The sequence below is a fragment of the Tenrec ecaudatus genome, chromosome 12, assembly GCF_050624435.1.
Source record: "Tenrec ecaudatus isolate mTenEca1 chromosome 12, mTenEca1.hap1, whole genome shotgun sequence".
In the NCBI taxonomy this organism is placed as follows: domain Eukaryota; kingdom Metazoa; phylum Chordata; class Mammalia; order Afrosoricida; family Tenrecidae; genus Tenrec; species Tenrec ecaudatus.
Window position 1 is genome coordinate 32,020,906 of NC_134541.1, and position 26,966 is coordinate 32,047,871.

The 26,966-nt window shown below is 46.6% G+C and overlaps 1 protein-coding gene across 1 annotated transcript; it reads left to right on the top strand.

Moving 5' to 3' along the window:
• The first annotated feature begins 265 nt into the window (after positions 1-265).
• On the top strand, positions 266-5,519 carry C12H20orf202 (chromosome 12 C20orf202 homolog). Its single transcript, XM_075527666.1, has 2 exons — positions 266-331; positions 5,289-5,519. The coding sequence occupies exons 1-2, from the start codon at positions 266-268 to the stop codon at positions 5,517-5,519; spliced, it is 297 nt and encodes a 98-aa protein (XP_075383781.1).
• The last annotated feature ends 21,447 nt before the right edge of the window (positions 5,520-26,966 follow it).

The following is a 26,966-nucleotide window of genomic DNA, read 5'->3' on the forward strand; positions in this document are numbered from 1 at the left end:
GCCCATACCCTCAGGGGTCTCCCTCCCTCTTGGCTCCATGTGATCAAGCGCTGAAGAAGCCCTTTAGTTTAAGAAAGAAAAGCCAAAAAAGCAACTACGTTTTCCAATTAGTTAGTGAGCCACTGCCTGCTCTCATTAGCTCCATCCTCAGGGATTTAGCCCAGTCCCGCTCGCAGCCGACCAGAGGTAAGGGGCTATAGAAGACAGAGGTCCATCGGGCCCACGCCCAGGCCAGCAGCACAAGGTCTCTTCCAAGGTCACAGAGATGGAAAGAGCAGACAAGCCGGCTGAGAATCTCAGGGAGACCCTGGAGTGGCTGAGAAAGGAACTGGTAAGGCTTTGAATTTTCTCTACCTGTAGTCCCTACCTCGTACTTTCAGGGCTCCCTGGCACCCTCTCCCTAAGGCGGACACTTGGCTGGGGCAGAGGCTGCAGGCTGGGGTGTGGGCCCTGCAGGCAGCCCTCTGAGACCAGCCACGTGGCACATTGATGATCTCAGGTGCTGGATAAATAGGTCATGACCTACTTAGGAGGCACCAGGCGGGTGAAGTGCTCGCCAGACTGGTCTGGGGATTACATTGAGTTCTTGGGTATTTGCCCAGCTGTGCTGCTCTGTGGTATCCGATGGGACTTCGCTGCTCTGAGTCTCGGCTCCCTTATAAAGCAGGGGTAACAGAGGTACCAACATCATCGGGGGCATTAAAGGATGTAGTGAACACGATTACTTAATATACGCTAGGCGTATCCATGTGGACTGTTCCATCCTGGCCCCGGTGGACATGGAATCTGCTTGCTGCTTAGCCCGGGTCCTGTCGAATGCCGATGCTCAGACTAGGATTTGAGTCCCTGGATGGTGTGAATGGTGAGCACGCTCGGCTGCCAGCTGAAACGTTGGCAGTGGGCATTCACCTGGAGCCCTCACCCTCGTGGACATGACCTTGTAGTGGGAAGCAAAGGACAGATCCAATCCTGGGGAGAGGCACGTGCCAGAAAGGACAGAGAGCAGGAGGAGGGAACAGACACCTGAGGGGACAGGGCCGGAGCCCCACAGAGGAGCAGAGGCCTGGCCTAACCTGGGGGAGCACCGTGGACAGAAGCAGCCGATCTTGCAAAGCGAGGAGCATGTGCAAAGGTCCCTACACCAGAGTGGTTCGCCACCTTCCTCAGGCCGCGACCCTTGGTACAGTTCCTCGTGTTGCGGTGACCCCCACCCATAACATTATTTTCGTTGCTACGTCATCACTGTCATTTCGCCACTGTTATGAATCGTCATGTAAATATCTGATAGGCAGGATATGTTTTCATTGTTACAAGTTGAGCATCATGAAAGCATAATGAGGAAATGGTGTCTGCCCAGCTGGCTCCTGTCTTCCATTTCCTGTTGGTAAAGAGCGGCCCGGGAGCCTGTGAAGTTCAGCACCTGGGGTGAACCAGCAAGGCCCAAACCCAAGTGGTTGGTTTAGGGCCCAGAGAGAAGCCGAGCCCACACACACACATGCTCACAGCAGCAAACAGGGAAGACACAGTTTCATTACTTCATAGTCACTTCAAAAGAAATGAAGCCAGCTCCTCTCGAGCTGAGAAGGGACCGTCTTAAGCATAGATAAGACCCGCGTTGTTCCGGAGCTCCGCAGGGCCCCCTCTCGAGGTGAGGAAGGGATGTTGCCCCCGGGAACGCTTCTAGTTCTCCTTTGGCACTTGCAAGTGGGAGGGGTTGCCACTGCAGATGGTCAAGCGTCTTTCTAATGAGTGACTCCGTTTTCCTTGGGTCTCAGACGTGGTTTCTTCCAGCCGACGTGAGCCAGCACGTCTCAGAATTATCTTTGAGTACTATCCGGTGTCAGAATGTTTCTAGGCCTGGCTTCAAGGTGAAGGTGTTGGCCAGTCCTCACAGCATCCTTGGCTCATCACTTGGTTCACAGAGTTCTTTGTTCATTCCCTTAGCAGGCAGGGCAGAGGCCCCTGCTTTGTCCCCGTCGGAGCGCTTCTCCTGGACTTCTGTGTTACGTTGTTAGGAAGCCAAGCCCCGGCACCCCTTTTGGTGGTGCCTATTCACGTCTAGAGGTGAGGGGGGTGCCCAAGTACATGACGCACCGGCCAAGAGGGTGGCGATGCCCAGAGCCAACCCTTCACTCTGTGGCAGGACAGACAGAACTGAAGGGAAGGACGTTACCCTGGAGGCTCCTTCTGGGTTTCCAGGTCACAGGCTCATGGGGAACCCTTGCTCTCTTCACCCCTTGGTTCAGCTGACCCAACAGGGCTCCCCATGGAACCAAGGAATTCTTTCCTCCAGCCGCAAGGACTACAGCCTCCCATGGTCCTCAGGTGTCCAGAAGCTGGGCAGCTGATCTTCCCACATGCCTGTAAGCAGCAGGCACGTAAGCTGAAGCTGATGTTTCCCCACTGACTCAGCACCTTTCTCTCACACCGCAAAGAGGGACAGAGAGACAGGCTGATGAGAAGGGACAGGGAGCTATCAGAAGGACAGCGGACATCTCCCTCCACATGATACTAAGAAAAGAGGGGACCTTGTGTATCCTCCTGCTTACCCCAGGCTTTTGCAATCAAATTTGGTGTGTTAGTCTGGGTAGACTAGAGAAACAAACCTAGGGAGACTCATCTGTGTATAAAAACGAGGTTTATATACAAGAACAATTGATTATTGAGAAAACCTCCCAAATCAAGTCCATAAGTTCGATATTAGCCCATATGTCGGATACCAATCTATAAAGTCCTCTTCAGATTTGTGCAACACATGCAATGACACCGAATGCAGTAAGATCACAGGCTAGTGGGTGGGAGGTCCTGTGGATCCAATGGTGTTGTAAGCATCTCTGCACTGGCAGGGGTCTCCATGTGGTTCCTTCAGCTCCATAACTCAGACTGTCTCAGGTTAGCTTCTACTCAGAAATGTCTTGAAGGGTGTGAGCAGAGAGAGTGTGTCTCCCACCTCCAGTGAGGAATACTGGAGTTCCCAGAATCCTCAGGAGAAGGCCACGCCCACACAGAGGCCTCATTGGCTATCAGTTAATTGACAGGCTAGACTTCACCCCTTCCCTCTTAATCCTCAAATTGACAAATGATTGTGTAGCTACCACACTTGGTTTAACCCCTATCACGTGGAATGATGCCTGGCTCCATTGCCCTTCAGGGAAGGGGAGGACCCCCCCCCACTGGATGTCAGTCATTTCCACCAGCAGGAGGAAGTTGGTGGCTGCACCAGAGTTCCGTCTTCTCCCTACTTCCCGGTATCTGCCAGCCCCTCATTCCTGGCTGGGTCCAAAAGAGAGAAGAGGGCTGCCGTGACCACGGATGAAGCAGCCTGGTGACATTTGGCAGGAGGACAAGCTGAGTGCTGGACTTTGCCCAGAGCCCATCCATCTCAGGACCTTGGGCCCTGTGAGATGAGACTCTTCCAAAATCCTGAGGACTCTCGGTACACTCTCATTTGTGTGAGTCATACTTCATCCCGACTCAATGAGCCATCGGTGCTGAGAAATTGTAAATCTCTAACAGGAATGCATTTAAAATCAGGATAACAAAGTCATTCCAAAATAAAACAAAACAAACCCCCACTGCCATCAAGTTGATACCAACCCATAGCCACCCTCTTGAGGGTCTTGAAGACGTCAAACTGTCCAGGGGCAGACAGCCTCATCTTTCTCCTGAGGTGTGGCTGGAGGATTTGAACACCGAGCTGGAAGTGAACCGTCCAGCTCCACACACTGATGAAATTAGGGATTTTTTTTCTTTGAGAAAATACCTATAATGTTTAACATGGCTGAAAATCTCTTTAATGGCCCCCTTAACAGAAGCCAGCTGGAATCTCCTAAGTGCCTTTGCCCTCGAGCTGTTAGGTTATCTATCGTGCCATGTGGCTTCTGAAGAGAGTTCTGCTTCAGACGCATCTGAAAATGGAAACGAAAGGGTGCAAAACCTCTTTATACTGGTAGGAAAAGAGTTTTGACCTGGTGAACCCTCTGAAAGGGTTTTTAGGACCCGAGGGGACCCCAGAGGAGCCCTGGTGGCACAGGGGTTCATTGGTAGTGAACCAAAAGGTCGCAGTTCAAACCAAGGTGGAACAGTCTTGCTTGCAGGACTGTCCAAGAGGGCTGCTCGGAATGGAAATCAACTCGATGGCAATGAGTTTGTGGTTTGTTTTGTTTGCTTGTTTATGGGTCACCGAGTCACATGTTGAGAACCACTGTCCCTGGGTGTGCTCCACTGCAGGTCATCTGCAGCCGCGATGACCTTCTTAGTAATCATTGAGTTGGCCCTGACTCGTGGTGACCATCGTAGAACAGAAGGAAACATTGCTCGTCACCAACTTGTCAGGTTGTCGCCCGACGGTAGCTTGCATGCTGGGAGCCATGCCATCAGTGTTTGGAACACTGGCAGGGTCCACCAGGGTGGACAGGTTGCAGCCGAGCTTCCAGACTAAGATAGACTAGGAAGAAAGGCTGCTAATCTATCGCTGAAAATTAGCTGATGAAAAACTTGGCGGATCACAACAGATCCTTCTAGCAACTTAATACCTATTTTTTTTAATCTTGTTCGTGATAGCAAAGATGATAGGATATAATGGTGTGGTAAACTCAGATAAGTAGTTGTATGAAACAGTGACAGTAGAGAGATATACAGTTGGTTGCTCAGCACATCATATGGTAGAAAATGTGTCCCAGGGGTTCATTTTGGTTCCGTTCTCCTAAGAACCCAAGGGGCCCTGGTGGTACTAGGGGTTAGGTGTTCGGCGGCCTAACCACAAGGTTGGCAGTTCAAACCTACCAGCCACTCCAAGGGAGGAGATTGAGGCTGTCTGCTCCCATAAAGATGTACAGCCTGGGAAATTCTACACAGGGGCGCGATGAGTGGGGGTGGACTCGATGGCAGTGGGTGTGGGGGTTGGTTCAGGAGAGCCTTGCAAGGTAGGTGGTCTCCTTGGCACTTGGCAGATGAAGAAACTGATGCTTTGGTGGGCATGACTTCTCCGGAGAGTGCAGCTTGCTTGGTGGGGAACTTCAGTGCTCTATACCCACTAAGGAGCCCTGGTGGTGCAGTGGTTACGCATTGGGCCGCTAACTAAAAGGTCAACAGTTTGAAACCACCAGCTGCTCTGAGGGAGAAGGACGGGGTTTTCTACTCCTGTAAAGAGTTCCAGTCTCAGAAACCCTCAGCGGTAGCGCTGCTCTGTCCTCCAGGCTCGCTATGTGTCAACACGGATGTGATACCAGTGCGTTTGTTTGTTTTTCTGTCTTTATATCCCCTAATGGCCTTGTTCTCTCTCTCAGTCTGAGATGCAGGTTCAAGACCAGAGACTCCTGCTCACACTGAGGCATCTCCACGGTGTCCTGGAGGAGCTGCGTGCTGAGAGTGCCCACTGGGAGGACGCCAGGTCCAGTGGAGCGCCCTCTCCCATCAGGGCTCGAGCAGGCTCTGAAGGCAGGAGCCACCAGCCTCTGTCCTTGAGGGGGCCGGCCCAGCTCCTTCGAGAAGAGAGCAGGCGCAGCTCCCTCCCTTAATTGGCATGTCTGACACTAGCCTTAAACCTTCCTCCCCCTCATCTAGACTGGCACTGTAGGGAGAGAGCACTGGAGGGGGAGTCAGAAGGCCAGGGCTCTGGTATCTCCTCTGCCCGCATCCACCAGGTGTCCCTAGCAATGTTACTCAACCCCTGCATTCCTGGTTCCTTCCATCACTTCTCAGGGGGTTTCAGATGAGGCACAAATACAACCTTGGGTGTGAGTATGCTTTGAAAACACAAACATTATGGCTTTGAGTAAGTACCATAGAAGTGACCCTCTCCTTGGAGATTTCTCCCAGGGTGATGGTTAAAACAAAGCAAGAACCTGAAGTGTGAAAAGGTGTTGTGGTCATTTAAACCCTGTGTAGTAAGTGACTTGGTGGCTATTTTCTGTCTTCCCACCAACCTTCTCAGTCTCCTTTATGTGGTCACAACAGACGTTGACACCAGGCCTGGCCCATTTCAGCTCATTGTTATCACCTCATATGATCAGACCTGGCCGATTGTGATTTATGTTCAGCTCCACACATGATTGGCCCAACAGCTGAGCAAGTAACTCAACAGAGCCGATCACAATGCTTCCCTGGAATTGTTCTCTGGATGCTCTTTCTGCTGCTATTGCAAAGCGCGGGTGCCAGTGGCCATGTGAAGGGGACACGGACAAGGCTCATCTTCAAAGTGTAGCTGAGCCAGGTCGGAACGAGAAATGGCCAAGAAGGAGAGTCCTGGCTCACTCTGCTCTCTGACCTCAGGTCCTAAGCCCTGCATTCTTTCCAGATACTAAAGACAGTGAGTGCAACCAGACTTGCTGGTCAGATAGAGACTGGAGGGGCCCCCAAGACTAAGACCCTTACCCTTCAGCTCTGGAACTGAACTCACCCCATGACTCAATTTTACAGCCAACCAATAACCAGGTGTATAGGAGGAACAATAACCCTAGTGAGGCACCCACGTCCTAGAACAATGGACTATCTGAGATCAAAAGGGCAACACTGACCCAAAGACAAAGTTCAAGGGGTTCAGAAAAAACAGAGGACTGGCGACAGGAAACACAGGAGCAAGTAGGATGAGCGATGTTACATTGAGGGGATTACAATGAAGGAGATGAAACAAAATGTATTCGAATTGTTGAATGTAAAACTGATTCTGTTCTGTACACTTTCACTCAGTTCACAATGAAAGTATAAAAAATGAAAAAGCATAAAATCCACCCTTCTACCCTTTTAGTCTCCAAGTTGACAACTTTATAACTAATTAACAACTTTCACATTAAACTCCCTCGTTTCACATAACTGGCATAGTTCTTTCTCCTGACTGCCTCAAATAACACATTTGTGCTTTGGGATTTGGTTTGTGTTGTTGTTGTTGTGTTTTTCTTTAGGGGGGATGATTTATTATTAGCAATGTTCTGTAATCTTTCTTGTTCATATTTCCTGATGAACAAGTTCAAGAGTTTCTCTGGAGTTCATAAGCCATCTAAGAGTGGAATTGGAAGAAGGCAGGTGGTGTTCATGTTTATGAAGTGAGCCATCCCTTCCCACTCCCCCAGCAATGTCCCCCTGGCTCTGAATTCTCACCAGCCCTTGCTCTTAGCCATCATTTTCTACTTGGCAACATCATCGGTGAGAAATGACGGCTTATTGTGATCTTAAGTTGCACATTCCTAATCATAAATTGTGGTTGTTAGCCAGAGTTTAATTCCAGCTCCAACATTGAATGACTTTTTAGTCTTATATAAGAAAATAGCCTCAATTACCTCATCACCCCAAAAAAGATAATAATAGTACCTGTCTTGTTGGGTGGTTATGTTGAGTAAATGAGATCATGCACACAAACTGCTGTACAATGCAGCTGGCATTGGATAGGGCCATCAAGAGCTTATTATTGTGGTGTGACTTGTGAAACGATAAGTATTATAAGCGTGCTAGCAACAACCATCCTGAGAGATAGCTGCCTACTCCCAGAAAGTAGAGATAACCCAAAGCCAACCACTGATCCACTCTGCCATTCCCAGCTTCCCCGAGTGGGGTCCCTGGAGCAGTACTGCACCAATGCACCAATCTGGGAAGATAGTCCTAGAGCCCCTGAGCCTGCCCCTCTAGTGGGGTACGCGTTGTTCTCCAGGACCCTACATCTGTTCAGGTCCTGGTCCCAGGTCAGAGCAAGCCAGCCTGAGTTCAGACACTAGAGCACAGGGATCAACGTGAGATGGCATCATTGGCTTCCATTCTGGAGGGCTGGGTTAGAAATCACACTCAACCTAGGCCGCCAGTGAGAACCAGAGGGAGCAGATGGACCAGAATCTTAAACAGGGAAACCCAGGGTTTTCACTGCTAAAGCAGCAAGGACAGGACTGCATGCCCAAGTCCCGGAGAACACAGTGGGACAAAGGATTCCTGAGTTCAGGAGCAAAAAACAGTGGGAGCAGAGAGAATAGTTTCGGATGCACCAGGGCAGGCAGTTCACTCACCTTAGGTGGTGCCAGCTTCCCGTTCCTGGGCCAGCTATGTCACCTTATAGCTCCCAGGTGTTCTAGTTTCTATGTAGGTGTGTACAAACTACCCCAAACGTGAAAGAACCACCACCACTTCATCATTCCAAGGCCATCTATTGTTGTTGTTGTAAGTCCTTTTTCCTGCAGGTCTGAGGGTTGACTGTGCTCAGCCGGGGGGTTCTCACTTTGAGCAGCTCAGGAGATGGCAGTCAGATGGTGGCCGGGACTCAGTGCATCTCAAAGGTGTCTCCATCACATATCTGACAGTTGGCGCTGCCTGTTTCCCGGGACCTTACCTGCACTGTCAGCTGGAAGACCTACATGTGACTTGGCTTCCTTACAGCATAGTGACTGGGTTCCCAGAACAAGAGATTGAAGAAAGAGCCAGAAGGAAGTGGGGCAGCCTTTTATGACTTGGCCTTGGAAGTCACATAGTGTGGCTTCCACTGCATTTTAAGGATGACAAGCAAGTCATCAAAGCCAGCTCATATTCAAGGGCAAGGGCTTTAGACTGTCTGCTTCTTGATGGGAGGCGTGGTCCTCAGTAGCCACGGCATATATATGAACTGTCTGCCCTGACCCACTCTAGACACGACGTCCTGAATCGTAGTCTCTGCTCCTACCTTTTCCCTCCTGATCTCCTGAACCTTTTGCCGGCTGTGTGCCTCGCCCTTGGATGGGAGGCTTGGGCGCGCAGTCCTGTTCTTGTTGCCTTAACAGCGGAGGCCCACGGTGTCCTTTTTGAGACCATGGTCCGCATGCTCGCTTGGCTGCTCACTGGCTGTCCTGGGTGAACACCATTGGCAGACATGTCTTAAAGCCACCACATCATACGAAGAGGGATGCGCACAGGTAAGCGCTTGACTGCTAGCTAGAAGGTTGGTGGTTCAAACCCATCCGGAAGTGCCTCAGGTCTCCTGCAGAGGGTTACAGCCTTGAAAGCCCAGAGGAGCCGTGAAACTGCGCACATGGAACTGCCGTGCCACGAGTCAGAAACTCCTCCAGGGCCTCTAGCAAACACAACCAAGTGAGGCTGAGGATCTACACTTCTTTGGCTCAGGGGGAATGGATTGCAATGCTGAATTTCTATTGGTGAAAAAGCAGGCAAAAGTAAGCCAAGTGCCATGATAGTTAAGGGCTATTGAGTTGGTTCTGACCACAGCGACCCCCCCAAAGGATGACACACCGCCCGGTCCTGCGTCACCCTCACAAGCGTGCCCGTGCTCGAGCCTCTGCTGCAGCCACGGCGTCCCTCCATCTCCCCGAGGGCCTTCTCTTTCGTGCTGCGTTGCCCAGCACAGAGTCCTTCTCCAGGGACAGGTCTCTCCTGACATGTCCTCCAACCAAGGAAACGTGTTCCGTGATCCTGAGAGCCCAGAGGCTTTCAGTTTTCCAGAGACAGTTTCTAATGCCATGGGGGAAATGCTCATGACGTTAAAAAGAAATAAAAGCAAGATACAGTACCATTCTGTAGCATGAGCTCAACTATGAGATAACTTTATCTATTTATACATTGGGAGGAAAAAGAGAGGAAGAAGAGTCACTGACATCTCATTGATCCTCTCACCTTACTGAAATTTTCCAAGACACTATTATTTATAAATCAGAAAACCAATGTGAAAAATTACACTGAGCTATTAAGCGGCTTCCTAGCTACCAGTGAGTTACTAAGTCAGGAAGGCAGCTCCGAGCCTTATGTCTGCCTGACCTGTGTCTCCTCAATGAAAAACAATGGTCCAGAACACAGTATTCTGGGCTCAAAACAATTGAGGTCTATTGATGTTGGAAGCTTGAGTGAGTCCTGGTCTCCAAAACTCTCAGTAGCTAGTACTTCCTCCTGCACAGAGATTGCCAGCCACTTATCCACCATGGTACTGCCATCTAGCAGCCATTCAAGGGAAGTGTCCGCTAAGTCCACACAGAAGGAGCACACCGACCCGTGTGACCCAAGGACCGTAAGTAATAAAATCAGAGAAGAGAATTGTTCTTGGACTTAAATTCTAAGCACCTAATTTTCAGAAGGTTTTGGAATGACAGAGGAAGCCCAGAATCTGTTTGCAGCGTCTCCATAGGATTCGACCGTTGAATAGGGAGGCGAACAGTTTTACCCTCAGACAGAGTGCATGGGAAACTGTATTACTACAGACATAGTTAAATTAAGATTTAATGTATCAATTTTTCTCCTTTTGGATCCACCTTTAACTTGTTCCAGTTTCTACTAGCTTCTGCTTTCTCTCAGACTGAAACATTTCTGTGTTTTATTTTGTTGTCATTGTTGGAGTTTTCTGTATGGTATTCTTTATATGAAATCCAAGCTTGGCAAGCCATGCAGACTAGATTAAAAGTTCCTTTGGGCTATGGTGGGTGCTGGGGAGGTAATGAGGAGCTCATAATAATGGATGCAAGACTGAAAAAGATTCTAAAATTGATTGTGATGGTGATTGCACAACTCTTTTAAATATATAAGAACCATTTAATTGTATGGAACACAAATTATATATTTTAAAAACTTAAACAAGAAACCCAAAGTGGATGTAAGAAAGCGTTCAGAAACTTGATCCTAATCATGAAGTAACCAAGGCAAATGGAAGAAAAAAATGAAGTCAAAGAACTGAGCAGAAAATGTCAAAGAGGAGCCCAAGAGGACAAAGTGAAGGATTATAATGAAATGTGCAAAGAACTAGAGTTCAAAACAAAACAGAAGAACATCCCAGCAGATATTAAACTTGAAAAAAACAATAAAAAATGCAAGACTCAAGTTTCAATATTGAAAGATTCTATAGGTAAAATATTGAATGCTACAGAAGCAGCAAAAGTAAATGGAAAGAATACATAGAGTTGCTATAGCACCACTTGCCAAAAAGAACTAGTGGACATTCAGCTATTTCAAGAGATACAGATGATCAAGAACCAACAGTGAATGAAAAAATAAATCCAAGCTGCACAAAAAGCATTAGACCAAAACTAGCCTCTGGGAATTCATGGAATTCCAATCGAAATGTTTCAACAAACTGATGAAGCGCTGGAAGCACTCACTTGTTGACGACAAGAAATTTGGAAAACCTGGCCAACTGACTGGAAGAGATCCATATTTGGGTCCATTCCAAAGAAAGGTGATCCAACAGAATGCTTAAATTATAGAAAAATACCATTGATCAAAATTTTGCTGAGGATCATTCAACAATGGTTGCATCAGTTCATTGACAGGAGCTGCCCAAAATTCAGGCCCCAATCAGAAGAGGACAGAGTGAAAAGGGATATTATGACTGCCATCAGATGGATCTCAGTTATAAGTAGAGAATACCAGAGAGATGTTTACGTGTGTTTTATCGACTATGCCAAGCCATTCCACTCTGCCCTATAACACACTCTGGATAGCCTTGAGAAAAACAGAAATCCCAGGACACTTCATTGTGTTCATGCATAACTTGTACATGGATCGAGAAGGTTTGTGTGAATAGAAGAAGGGACTACTGCCTTGTTTAAGATCAGGAAAGGCGTGAGACAGGCTTGTATCCTCTCCCCATATGCATTAAATCTGGATGTCTGCAAATAATCAGAATTGGACTCTATGAAAAAGAAGGAGGCTCCAGGATTGGAGGAAGGCTTATTAACAACCTGTCATCTGTAGAAGATACAACCTTGCTTGCTGAAAGTGAGGAAAACTTGAAGGACTTGCTGATAAATCAAGGATTGCAGACTTCAGGATGGATGACAACTCAATATACAGAAGATCAAAATTCTCACAACTGGACCAATAGGTAGCATCATGATCAATGACGAAAAGATTGAAGCTGTCATGGATTTTGTCTTGCTTGGATCCACAATTCAATGCCCAAGGAAGCAGCAGCCAAGAGATCAAAAGATGCATTGTATTGGGTCAATTGGCTTCACAAACCTCCTGAGAGTACTGAAAAGCAAAGATGTTACATTGAGGACTAAGCTGCCCCTGACCCATATTATTTTTCCATGACCTCCTAGGTATGTGAAAGTTGGCCACTGAATAAGAAAAACCGAAGAAGAATCTATATGTTTAAATTGTGGTAGTGGCAAAAAATATTACAAGAACCATTGACTGCTGAAAGGACAAACAAGAATACATACTGCCAGCTGCAGTCCTTGATCTTCATCAGCAGGTGCCTCAAGGCCGCCTCACTTTCAGCAAGCAAGGCTGCATCATCTGCATATTTCAGGTTGCTAATAAGCCTTCCTCCAATCCTGATGCTCCATTCTTCTCCATAGAACCCAACTTCCCTGATGATTTGCTCAGCATACAGATTGAATATGTATGGTGAGAGGATACCACCCTTGACACACACCATTTCTGATGTTAAACCAGGAAGTTTTCCCTTTTTCTTGTTCACACAACTGCCTCTTGATCCAGGGACAAGTTCTGAATGAGCACAATAAAGTGTTCTGGAATGCCTGCTCTTCTAACAGTTTGTTATGATCTGCACAGTCAAATTCCTTGGCATAGTCAATAAACCACAAGTAAGCATCTTTCTGGTATTCTCGGCTTTCAGCCAAGATCCATCTAACATTGGCAAGGATATCCCTTACTCCATGTTCTCTTCTGAAAGAACTATGAAGGAATTCTGTGCTATTCAGGGTTCTCTAGAGAAACAAAACCAGGACACTTATGAGTTGATAGATAGGTAGATACAATATAAGAAATAAACAGCTAATTTGTCCACAGAGCAGTACAAATGGCTCAGTTCAACTCACTCTGTGAGACAGTTAATACACTGGCAGTCCTTCAACTCACGAGGGTTATTAGGTGCAAGTGACGGAAGCAGACGACTGAGTCTTCTGTAGAACAATACAGGCAATCTGGCCACAGACAGCAAGCAGCAGGGCAGGTCACCAACAGCCAGATGACAGGGTCCGACATTCCCCAGCTCAAGTGATGTATACACTAGCAGTGTGGTGAAGCAGGTCTTGAAGGAGCCTCAAACTACAACGGCACAGTCCACGGGTTGGGTATCCCACAGATAGTGCAGCTCGCAAGTTGAGGCAGAGAACTAGCCAAGGTAGCTGCACACTGGTCCAATCATCACAGAGCAAGGGACAGAAAGGCGAGGTTCCCTGAGCCATTTTTCTCTTTGCCCTTCAATCAAATTGCAGCCTTATTAACCCCACATGTGTTTATTGGCCAGGTTGGCAAAATAATCCTACCTATCACAACTTCGCTGCCCACTTCGGAGGAAGCAGCCACTGAAAACCTTATGTATAACTTCAAACATTGGTAAAGTGGAAGGCCAATGAAACTGGAAGCCCTTGGAGAAGATGGGGTCACACTGTGGCTGCAACAATGGGCTGGAGCATAAGGGCTATTGTGCGGATGGCCCAGGACCAGGCAGTGTTGTGTTCTGTAAGTTGGAACTGATGCAAAATCCAAAGGATAGTTACACAGTACTATGAAGGATTGAACTCCAATGAATTCAACAATTTGGAAGACATAGACAAATTCTTGGAAAAACAATCCCTCCATAGACTATCCTCGGTGGACGTCAAGAATCTCAACAGACCCATAGCAATAGAAGATATAGAAAAGGTTATCAAGGGATTACCAACAAAAAAATCCCCTGGACCAGATGGCTACACTGGAGAATTCTATCAAGCATTTAGGGAAGAACCAACACCAGTCCTACACAAACTCTTCGAGAACATAGAAAAAGACGGCAAGCTCCCAAACTCTTTCTATGAAGCTAGTATAACTCTGATACCAAAACCCGGGCAAGGATCCCACAAGAATTGAGAACTACAGATCAATTTCCCTAATGAACATCGATGCAAAAATCCTTAACAAAATACTAGCAAACAGATTACAAAAGTATGTAAAACAAATAATTCACCAAAACTAAGTAGGATTCACACCAGGGATGCAGGAATGGTTCAACATACGAAAGACCATCAGTATTATTCATCACATTGACATGAAGAAATATAAGAACCACATGATAATATCAATAGATGCAGGAAAAGCATCCGACAACATCAATTCCTGTTTAAGATATTTGAGAAGATAGGAATAGAAGGAAAATTCCTCAAGACAATACAAGCTATCTATGAAAAACCAACAGCCAACGTGGTAGTCAATGGAGAAAAGATTAACATATCCCACTGAGAAAGGGGACCAGAAAAGGATGCCCCTTGTCCCCACTCTTACTTAATATCATGCTGGAGGTTTTAGCTAACAGCATAAGGCAAAGAAAAGACATGAAAGGTATTTGTCTGGGGAAGGAAGAGGTGAAACGATCGTTATTTGCAGATGATATGATTTTATATATGGAAAATCCCAAAAGTTCCACAAGGGGAGTACTGGAAGCAATAGAGGAGTTTGGCAGAGTGGCAGGATACAAGATCAACAAACAGAAGTCCATCGGACTGTTATACACATCAGAGAAGACCACAGAAGAAGAGATCAAAAAGGTGGTACCCTTCACAATAGCCAAACACAAACTGAAATATCTAGGGATACACCTGACTAAATGAACAAAAGATCTATATGGGGAAAATTACAGAACACTATTACAAGAAACCAAGAGCGACCTCAACAAATGGAACAATATCCCAAGCTCATGGACTGGAAGACTCAATAGTCAGGATGTCAGTTCTGCCAAAGGCACTATATAAATTTGATGCCATCCCGATACAATTACCCTGATCCTTCTTTAAAGAAATGGAAAAACTGATCACCAACTTCATAAGGAGAGGGAAGAAGCCCAGAATTAGCAGAGAACTCCTCAAGAAGCAGGACACAGTGGGAGGGCTTGTTACCTGACTTTAGCACATACTATACCCCCATAGTTGTCAAAACCGCAGGGTATTGGTACAATGACGGATGCTCAGACCAATGGAAAAGAACTGAAAACCCAGAAATAAAATCATCAGCATACAGACAACTGATCTTTGATAAGGGTCCAAAAAATATCCAATGGGAAGCAGATGCCCTGTTTAACAAATGGTGCTGGAAAAAATGGATATTTATCTTCAGGAAAATGAAGCAAGACCCTTATCTCACTCCATGCACAAGAATAAATCCAAGGTGGGTCACAGACCTGGAAGTTAAACCCCTAACTATTAGAGCCACCAGTGAGGGAATTGGAACCAACTTGAGAACTTTGGCACAGGGAATACATAGGCTTTCAGAAATAGGGAAGGACACAAACACAGAGGAGGCACAAATGGACAAATGGGAAATACTGAAGATAGAATGCCTGTGTACATCGAAAGAATTCACCAAGAGAGTAATAAGAGAGCCCAGATACTGGGAAAACATCTTTAGCAATAATGCATCAGACAAAGGCCTTATTACTAAAATCTACAATACTCTGCTAGCTTCCAAAAAGAAAAAGAAAAAAACTAATTGCCCACTGAGGAGGTGGGCAAAGGACCTGAACAGAAGTTTCACAAGGGCAGAAATCTCAATGGCCAATAAACATATGAGAAAATGTTCCCGATCTTTAGCCATAAGAGAAATGCAAATTAAAACAACAATGAGGTACCACCTGACACCCTCAAAGGTAGCCCAATTCAAAAAATCAGAAAACAACAAGTGTTGGAGGGGCTGTGGGGAGACAGGAACTCTCATCCACTGCTGGTGGACTTGTAAGTACGTACAGCCACTATGGAAATCGATCTGGCGATATCTAAAACAGATGGAAATAGAGTTACCATATGACCCAGCCATCCCCCTACTGGGCATATACCCAGAAGAGGCAAGACACAAACCAAGGCCAGACCGGTGCTCCAATGTTCATTGCAGCACAGTTCACAATTGCAAGGAGTTGGAAACACCCAAATTTCCATCAACTGAAGATTGGATTAAAAAGCTGTGGTATGTGCATACAATGGAGTACTACACATTGCTAAAAAGCAGGTATGCAGTATGAAGCACATAGCTGCATGGGCAGAACTGCAGGAAATCATGCTAAGCGAAGTAAGTGAGGCACAGAAGGATAAGTACAACATGAGCCCGCTGCGGTAAGCTATAAAAAAAAATGCAAAGGGGGTGTAGGGAAAAAGCTACTATACAAACATTTCTAAGATGAGGACCAGGTGGTATGGCAGGGACCAGACCAAATACAGGGATACACATGGTAGACAACTAAAAAGCTAAAAAGGAGGCGGGGAAAGGAAAATATAATAATAATGAAAAAAGAAATGGGGAGCAGGGACACAGGGCACTAACCCACCCAAGAGGAGGGTATTGTTTATATCTCCACCGGGAAAGAGGGACCAGACTTCAACCAGTGCTCTGAAATGTGAATGCCACATGCCAGCAGGGAGTAGGGAACCAGTGGAGAGGTCTGGGGGGCCGTGCCCAATCCCAACTGCTATGGGGACACCTGCCTCTCCCCCCAGAAGAATTTATTTCAAAGCACGGCATTGAATCTGCAGCTCCAGGAGAGTGACATATCTGATCAGAGCACACGGGAGCAGATGAAGGGGGAGGAGGAGACAGTGGAACACAGCCTGGTCAACCAGGCCGTGAGGACGATGTTCCCACTCAAAGTAGCCAGTCCACAGAGAGGACCACATGGCCAGCCCCATTATAAGACATGACACCCCTCACTGACCCTATAGGGGACAACACCGGACACACAGTGTGGGAATTGCACCCAATATGATCCCACCACACCGAGGCAAAACACTAAGGGGGTGCAACAGAACAGCAAGAGAATGGAGCAACAAGGTCCCCAGGGAATGTTGAAGGTGGACTTTGGGGACAGGGCGTGGTGCCCCAACAGACTGGACTGGAAAACAGTCCTAAAGGCCAACAAACAATCCTTGAAATAACTAAAAGCTTTTCTTTCTTGATGTTGTGTTTTGTTTTTTGTCATTGGCTTGATGTTGTTGTTTTGTTTTGTTGTTTGGTTTTGCCCTGTCTTGTTTTTGTGCATGTCATTATTTCTGCATGTCTGTCTAAATAAGATAGGCTGGATGAACAATCTGGAGGAGAAAACAAGGGGACCAGCAGTTCCGGGGGAACATGGGAGAGGGGGAGGTGGGGGGAAAGGAAGTGGTGTTAACAAACCCAGGGACAAGGGAGCAACAAGTGATCCAAATCGGTGGTGAGGAGGGTATGGGAGGACTGGTAGGGCATGATCAAGGGTAATGTAACCAAGAGGAATTGCTGAAACCCAGGTGGGGACTGAGCATGATCGTGGGAAAGTCAAAGGAAATAGAGGAAAGAGCTGGGAGGCAAAGGGCATTTATAGAGATCTAAATAAAGGCATGTACATATGCAAATATATTTACATATAAGGATGGGGAATTGATCTATATGCATACATTTATAGGTTTAGTATTAAGGCAGCAGAAGGGCATTGGGCCTCTACTCAAGTACTCCCTCAATGCAAGAATACTTTAATCTATTAAATTGGCATTCTATGATGCTCACCTTCCTGACACAACCGCTGAAGACAAAGCAGGTGAATAAGCAAATGTGGTGAAGAAAGCTGATGGTGCCCGGCTATCCAAAGATATAGCATCTGAGGTCTTAAAGGCTTGTAGGTAAACAAGCAGCCATCTAGCTCCGAAGCAACAAAGCCTACATGGAAGAAGCACACCAGCCTGTGTGATCACAAGATGCTGAAGGGATCAGGCATCAGACATCGAAGAACAAAAAATCATATCATTGTGTGCTTACCTACCTGATACGATCGCTGACGACAAATGGGTGCATAAGCAAATGTGACGAAGAAAACTGATGATGCCCGACTATCAAAAGATATAGCATCTGGGGTCTTAAAAGCTTGAAGGTAAACAAACGGCCATCTAGCTCAGAAGCAACAAAGCCCACATGAAAGAAGCACACCAGCCTGTATGACCACGAGGTGTCAAAGGGATCAGTCATCAGGCATCATCACAACATAAAATCTTATCGTAGTGAATGAGGGGGGTGGATGCAGAGTGGAGACCCATTTGTAGACCACTGGGCATTCAAGAAGGGTCTTGAGGAGGAGAAGAGCCAGTCAGGTTAACATCAACTTTCCTCTAGTTCCTAAATGCTTCCTGCCCTCCCCCCCCCCCCCATGATCCCAATTCTACCTCCCAAGTAGGCTAGACCAGAGGGTGTACACTGGTACAGATAGGAACTGGAAACACAAGGAATCCAGGGCAGATGATCCCTTCAGGACCAGTGGTATGAGTGGCGATACTGGGAAGGTAGAGGGAAGGTGGGTTGGAAAGGGGGAACCGATTACAAGGATCTATATGTGACCTCCTCCCTGGGAGGACAGACAACAGAAAAGTGGGTGAAGGGAGACGTCAGACAGGGAAAGATATGACAAAATTTATAAATTATCAAGGGTTCATGAGGGAGGTAGGAGTGGGGAGGGAGGGAAAAATGAGGAGCTGATGCCAGGGGCTTACATGGAGAGCAAATGTTTTGAAAATGATGAGGGCAATGAATGTACAAATGTGCGTTACACAATTGATGTATGTATGGATTGTGATCAGAGTTGTATGGGCCTCTAATAAAATGATTTTTTTTAAAAAAGACTGTACTCTGTTGGATGTCAAAGGATCATCTATAGAATGGGGAGCATAATGCTACCTACATCCTAAGGTTGCTGGGAGAAATTGAAGCATTAACATGTAGCACACAGCAGTTCCTGCTACCTAAGAAAGGTTTGCAGGTGCCATGTGGAGTTCCTGGGTGCCGTAAACTGCAAGGGTGGAGACTCGAGTCCACTGACAGGCACCTCAGAAAACCACCTCCATCTGAAAACATCCATCACAGGAAACCCTTGTGGAGCCCAGCTCTACTCTGACACACATGGAGTCTCCATGAGCGGGAATCAGCCTTCACTATGCACCAAGCCCTCTTCAACTCTGTGTTGTTTTTAACATATTTCATCAACACAGCACCCTGTGTTAGAAAGTCATGGTCTTTGCTTTGTAGAAGCTACAGACCAAGGAATCTGCTCAGGGTCATAGGAAAGGTTCAATATATATTAGTCATTAGATCTCTGCATCAGGCTCTTTTCCCCCATTGTTTGAAATTGTAAAATAGGTGGGGGTTACGTTTCAAGTCACCCACTTTTTTAGCCAACAGTATAAATTGCTAATCAATACCGCCCCACCACCCCCTCCTTAAAAATTCACCCCCAGCCCCTTCCTTGATGACTCTTCTCCTTCTTGTGGGTGACCATCGCCTGGTGCACCAATGTTCACACCCATCCCCTGTGTACTTTCTCTTCCCTCCCGTGCCCTCTGCCCTTGGCAGCCTCCAAAGTCTGTTCCCTTGGCATAAATGTCTTCCTCTTGTTTTTTTATATAATTTTTTCACTTATAAGTAGTAGTCTTGTGTAATATTCGTCCTTTTGTAATTACACGATTTCACAGATCCAGGTCCACCCATGTCTTGAGGTGCTTCGTGGTTTCATCGCTGATCTTAAGCAATGCTGTGTTCCATTGGGTGTGTGTACTAGAGTTTCCTTATCCATTCTTCTGCTTGTGGCCAGTTAGGCTGTTTCCATCTTCTTGCTGTTGTGAACAGCACTGCACTGGACTTGGCGGTGCGGATGTCTGCTCATGTTATAACTCTGACTTCTTTGGGACATATGTACCCAGCAGAGTGATTGTTGGGTAGTATGGGCTTTCTAGTCCCACATGTTTGCGGTGGTGCCACATTGCTTTCCACAGTGGTTGTGCATTATGTACAGTTGTACATATTTACAGTCCGCCAGCAGCAATGTATGTGGGTTCCAATCCCTCCAGCAGTCTCTCTAGCAATGGCTATTTTCAATCTTATTGAACTTGACGGTCGATGTCGGTATCACTGTTATTTTCTGTCTTACTGAATTTGGCTGTCCATGTTAATGTAAGGGCGGTATCTCTTCATTTTGATTTGCAACTCTGGAACAGCGAGTGATCATGAGAGTGTCTTCATATGTTTGTTGGCTATTGGCTGTCATCTTTGATGAACTGTATGTTCAGGGCCTCTGCCTCACTTTTAATTGGATTGTTCACCTTTTTTGTAGAGAGGTATTACAGTTTTCTGTAGATCTGAGCAGGGTCAGGCTTTTGGAGGCTCTTGATAGGAACTTTCTCCGGTGGTACAAATGACTCATGTGCTCAGCTGCCAACCAAACAGGAGGGTCAAGTCCACCCAGAGACTCCTTGAAATAAAGACGTGGTTGGCTTCTTGCCACTGAAAACCCTCCGGACCACACCCGGGTCCCACGGGGACCACGAGTCAGAATCAATGGCAACTATGATTCTGTTGTTTTGTGTGCTTTTCTGAAACAGCCTCAGGGAGGGAGGGAGGGAGAACAGTGCCGTGGGAACCAACAGGTTCCTAGAATCAGGACACCTTGGATTCAGAAAGCACCCCTGTCTCCTTTCACAGTGTGACCGGAAGCAGTTTGCTTCATCATTCAGAGCCCTCTATCCTCATCCACAAAATGAGGAAGATAAAGTTCATCCCTGTCAGTAAAAATACTACACAAAGACAAAGCAATAAGGGCCAAACCTCCCTGCACATCAATAAAAGTGAATTCCCTACTCATTTTCCAGTTTCCCCACTCATGGCAACACAACTGGTCACTCTCTGCCAATGACAAATATTATAGCGAAGACAATAGTTAGAGACTACTTTGGGTCCTGTCAGAGGAAGGATGGATGCCTGTGTGCTGAACAGCTTCCACTTACAGGGACCACCACACCCATATCACCTGGCTTGGAAGTATCCATTGATAGTCCTGGTTGACAGAGCAGAAAACGAAGACGTAAAGAACCATGGCGAAGGGGAGGAGTTGAGAGCAAAGGAAACTGTCTCAAAGCCTGGCTTCTGACAAGTGCTTTTGCATTATATACCTCGTGGCATCCAAGACTTGGGTAACTAGTCTGTGTGTTAGCGCCACCTGGTGTCCGCAGCGCAATTCTACAGGAAACCTCCTTCCCCACCACCTGGTCGGTCTCCTTTTGTGGACCATTTTACTGAAAAAGTCAAGGAGAACAAGGCTTTGGGGGCCGGGATATCTAAGTTAGGGTTTTTCCATTTACAAAGTGAAATTGGGCCCGTCAATTCTCCGATCCTCCACTAACCAGAACTTTCAAATAAAAATTATACCACTCGGAGCTATGGGGAAGGTTTTAGGAGAATGTTTGTACATTGGGAATGACTGGGGGTAATGGGAAGAAGCATTCTCGAAGCCACATATACTTCAATTCATTAAACAAATATATAAATATATACATATATTTATTGTTTATGAATTATATATGTATTTATTAATATTTATATCTTATCTATTTATAATATATTTATATAGAGAGAGTTTTATCAAGAAATTGTCTCACACAGTTATAGAAGTGGGTAAATCTTTCAAGCCTATCGGTCAGATGTTAAACTAAAGACTTCTCCTGATTCACCTAGCATCTGAGACTGATGAACCTGAAATAGCCTGGCACACCACAGCCTGCACAGGTGGATGACCTAAAACCAGCAGGCCAAGCTTGTAATTGGACAGGCAAATATATGCAAGTTCATTGGGGCAGATGGCAGACTGGTGATGACTTTCAGGATTGGCAGATAATATGGCAAAGAACTGGAAGTCAATGAGCCAGATCCATGCCCATCAAAAAGCTAGCAAGCTTTCCACAGCATCTATTTATGTAGGAAGTAAGCCACACTCCCTTTAATTTTCATCAGGGCTGTGACCTGAGTAAGAGCCGTGACCTGAATATTCTTGTCTTTTTACAACTGCTTAACTGGTCACAGCAGATTCCATCATGAAGTTGATTGTATTATGCTAGATCGCATTGTCAGAAATTATTGGGCCTTACCAGCCAAAGCCAAATATTACAATGAAATGTGTAAAGACCTAGAGTTAGAAAATAAAAAATGAAGAACAGGCTCAGCATATCTTAAACTGAAAAAACTCAAGAAAAAAATGAAGCCTCCGGTTGCAATAGTGAAAGATTCTCTGGGTCAAATATTGAAGGATGCAGGAAGTAGCAAGAGAAGATGGAAAGAATACAGAGTCACTGTATCAAAAAGAACTAGTCACCATGCCACCATTTCAGGAGGTAACATATAAGCAAGAACTAATGATGCTGCAGGCAGAAGTTCACGCGGCACTGAAAGCATTAGCTACAAACAGGGCTCTAAGAACAGATGGAATACCAACTGAAATGTTTCAACAAGCTGATGAATCACTGGAAGTCCTTACTGATCTAAGCCAGGAAATTTGGAAGACAGCTACTTGGCCAACAGACTAGAAGAGATGCACAGTTGTACCCATTCCAAAGAAAGGTAGCCCAGGAGAATGCTCAGATTAGAGAAGAATGTCGCTGATATCGCATGCAAGTAAAATTTTGCTGAAGATCATCCAACAACAATTGTAGCAGTACATTGAGAGGGAGCTGCCAGAGGTTCAGGCCAGATTCAGAAGAGGACATAAAACAAGGGATATCATTATTGATGTCAGATGGATTTTGGCTGAAAGCAGAGAATACCAGAAAGATGTTTACATAGGTTTTATTGACTATGCCAAGGCACTTGAGTATGTGGATCATAACAAATTATGGATAGCTTTGAGAAGAATAGGAATCCCAGAACACTTAATTGTTCTTATGCAAAACTTGCACATGGATCAATAGGCAGTTTTGTGAACAGAGCATGGTTTAAAATCAGGAAAGGTGTGAGACAACCTTGTATTCTCTCACCATACTTATTCAATCTGTGTGCTGAGCAAATCATCAGAGAAGCTGGATTATATAGAGTAGAATGCAGCCTCAGGATAGGAGGAAGGCTTATTAACAACTTTGGATATGCAGATGACACAAGCTTGCTTACTGAGAATGAGGAAGACTTGAAGCACTTGGTGAGGAAGCTCAAGGATTTCAGAATGCAGTATGGATTACAACTATTGTAAATAAGACCAGAATCCTCATAACTGGACCGATAGATAACATCACAATAAGTGGAGAAAAGGTTGAAGTTGTTAAGGATTTTCTTATTCGGATCCACAATCAATGCTCATAGAACCAGCAGTTAAGAGACCAAAAGGTGCATTCATTACATGGGTAAACCTGTCACAAGAACTGTTTAGGGCATGGAAAAGCAAGTTACTTTGATGACTCAGGTGTACCTGACCCAAATCATGTTATTTTAAATTGTCTCTATGCGTGGGAAAGTTGCACATTGAATAAGGTGCATTGAATTGTGGTGCTGGAGAAGAATGTTGAAAGTATTATAGACTGCTAAAAGGACAAAGAAGTCTGTCCTGGAAGAAGTATGGCCCTGATCTTGGCCCCCTCAGAGTTCCTTTTGATCCCCAAACACAAGAAACATTGGGAAAAGAATATATTTGAGTCCCTCAAAGATGCCCAAAAATCACTGTTTAATGTAGTATAAATCAAAGAGTGCAGAATTCTTCACAGAAGGGTTCTCACAGCCATTGAGCTGATGCTGACCCAGAGGGGTCGCTGTGAGTCATAAGGTTAGAGATATGGAAATATTGCTTCCAGAAGTATGTAAACCTGGATAAGGATATGTGGAGAAAGTGTTGCTGTTGTTGTTGTTGTTGGCCTTCAAATTGTTTCTGACTCATAGCAACCCACTGTATAAAAGAAAAAAAAAACAACCCTGGCCCGTCCTACACCATCCTCACAATTGTTGCAATGTTTGAGGCCATTGTTGCAACCACAAATGACAATCTATCTACTTAGGTTTCTTCCTCTTTGCCATTGGCCCTCCACTTTATCAAACCTGACATCTTTTTTCCAAGGATTGGTCTCTTTTGAGAATATGTCTAAAGTATATGACAAATAGTAGCTTTACATTTTGATAGTTTTGTTTGATAAATGTTTTGATAATTTATGACTTACCTGCATCCTTAATTTTTAGGAGGTCTTAGTAATCTAGTTTATCTTCTGCTGTTTGTGCACTTTAAACACTATGTTTGTCAGTCGATTCATGCCATAAATTCAGACTCTGCCATCGAGTCAATCCCAATTCGTAGAGACAGGGTAGAACTGCCCCTGTGGGGTTCTGCGACTGTAACTCTGATGATCTTTACATTTAGGTCTTTCATCCATCTTGCATTAGTTATTTTGTAATATAAAATTTATGTGATGTGAGATAAGGATGGTGCAAATGTATATCCAATTCAGCATCATCATCAGCTGTGCATAGTGGATGGATTTACTCTGGCTTCTCAAATCCATTGGTGCACGTGTCTGTCGTGGTGCCAGTACCAGGCAGTTTTGACTACTCTGGCTGAAATCAAACAGGGCGAGACCCCCTACTTTGTTCTTCTTCAGTAGTGCTTGGCTTCCCTGGGATTTCTTTCCTTTGTATATGAAGTTGATGATTGGAATCTGATTCAGGACTGAATTATATCTACAGATACATTTGAGTAGTGTTGACCTTTACATTTTCATTATGTTGTTTTCCTATCCATGACCACGGTATGTATGTTCTTCCACTTTTGTAGGTCTCTATTTAGCAAAGTGGTGGGGGGGGGAAGCTATAATAACCCCTTTGTGAAGTTGTTTGAGGCAACCTATAGAGATGCCCAGCAAGGAGTCTGGCACCTTATCAAAATCTACATATTGCATACCATTATTATTCTAAGAGGTAGTAGTGTTTATTATGAAAGTCTCGGGAGGAAAGCAGCCTTGGATCCTCATGCTCTGATAGGATTTCCCCCACTCTCAGTTTCTAGCAGCTTTGGCTATTGAATATTATTACAATACTCCATGGCGTAGATACACATACTCCTAAACTTGCAAATTAGGATGTATTAGAGTTACAATATACCACGTGTACTTTTTTAAAAAACATTTTACCATTAGTAATATATAGATACTCAGTATTAAAATACATCTGTCAGTTTATATGTAATGTTCCCCAGACAAAACACAAATGCAGATTGGATTGATCGATGCAGATAATAAAAGGCAGTAATTATGAAAACTAAAACAAAAAAAGCTATTCTACCTGTGTCAGACCCACTTGGGATGGATTAAGGAAATAAGGTTCAAAGAGTTAAATAAGTGGTAAGGCGAAGGTGGAGTAGAAGTGGGGAACCGATTACATATAACCCCCTCCCTGGGAGATGGACAACAGAAAAGTGGGTGAGGGGAGACGTCGGACAATGTAAGACATAACAAAGTAATAATAATTTATAAATTATCAAGTGTTCCTGAGGGATGGGGGGTGGAGAAGGAGGGGGAAACCAAGGGCTCAAGTAGAAAGCGAACGTTTTGAGAATGATGATGGCAACAAATGTATAAACCTGCTTGACACAATGGATGGATGTATGGATTGTGATAAGAATTGTACGAGCCCACAATAAAATATTTTTTTAAGTATTCCGAGGGGCCCCTAAACCAGGAAGTGGAGGACATGGGACTCCAGTTTAGGGATGTTCAAAGATCACTAAATGGGAGTCAGCAACCTTCACGACAGGGGGCGTGGGGGGGGGAGCCTGGGCTCAGAGCCACGCCCCCCAAACCCTCAGCGCCCTGGAGATTGGAGACTGCTGCGCGGGAGGCTGGGCACGCCCCCTGTCGCCCCGCCCCTCCATGTCGCCCCGCCCCGTCTCTGTCGCGCCGCCCCGCCCCTCACCCTGCCGCGCTCCTGCTGACGCCCAGCAGCTCCTGGAGACCCTCGGCTCGGCCGTGACTCGCGGACCTGGCCCCTCTTCGCCGCCGCTGCCGGGGCGCGCCTCCCTTCCGACCGCGCGCTGAAAGTAGGGCGCGGCCGGCCGCCGGTGGACCCGGGGGACTGGGGGAGCCGCGTCCCCGCTCGCCCGCGCCCGCTCCTCACGGCCCCTCAGCGGGCCGCGTCCGCAGGGCCCACGGGAGGCAGCCACGCCGGGGCGCCTCTCGGGCTGTCCTCGGGCCACGCGCGGGGGCCGGGCCCGGGCAGCGCCCCGGCTGACAGCGGGCAGCGCGCAGGGGACGCGCGGGCTCGCAGGGGCTGCCTCGCCCTCGGGAGGGTCCGGCTCACCTCAGGAGCGCGGAGATGGCCGCGAGCCCGGGCCCCTCGCTCTGGGCGACGCCGCCTCCGGGCATTCGCCTTGGGGGCCCCGAGGGGTGGCCTGAGGAGGTGGGGTGGGGGTCCCGGGCACCCTTTCCCCTCAGCACCTCCGAGTTTCTCGCCGCGCCTCAGCGTGGCACCCGCCCCCTCCAACGCGCGCTCTTCACTGCCCCCCTCCAATTCGGCTCGCGCCCTGCAGCTGCCCCGCCCCGCACCCTCCGCCCGGCCGGTCCCGGGAAGGAAGCCCGCCGAGCTAGCAATGACCCCTGGGGCGAAGGGATTGCGGGGTGGGGTGGGGAGGGGGGGGGAATGCTAAGTAGAGGGGGCTTCAAAAAATGTCTGGGGCAATGCCCGTCTCTGTCATTCCGTTTTCCCACGAGCCTCTTCGTTCCCTTCGCCTTTTACTCCCCGCACACACACACACCCCCCGACACACACCCCCCTCGGGGATTTTGACTGAGGCGTCGCTGTACACCGTTCCTCACACACAATTAAACCCTCACGTTCATTGGGGGCAGAGGAGGGCGGCCCAGGCAGAGGGCTCGCCCAACCACTGTCACGACCTGTCTGTCACGGGGCGGCGGGGCGGGGCCGCAGAGGGACTCTGGAAAGAGATGGGGTAACCCGGTTTGCGCCTCCTGGTTTGAACATGGACCAGGGTTGCCCAGCGTTCTTCTTGGGGACCTGGTTTTGCTTTGATGTCCAGTTTGGCTCAGTTGTCTGATTTAGCGAAGCTTTTACTTAGAAAAAGAGCTTCCCTAGAGGGTGTTGGAAGCAGCCACGTGTTTGAGGGAAGCATTGGATTCTCCCCTTGAAGCCACCCTCAATGCCGACCCTTCTCCTTTCTGACTTAAAAATGGAACCCTAGGATGTTAGCCACCTTGGGGTAATTTGTGGAGATGGATGTGCTTGAAGTTCCTCGCTTTCACTTTTAAGTGGAATTATTT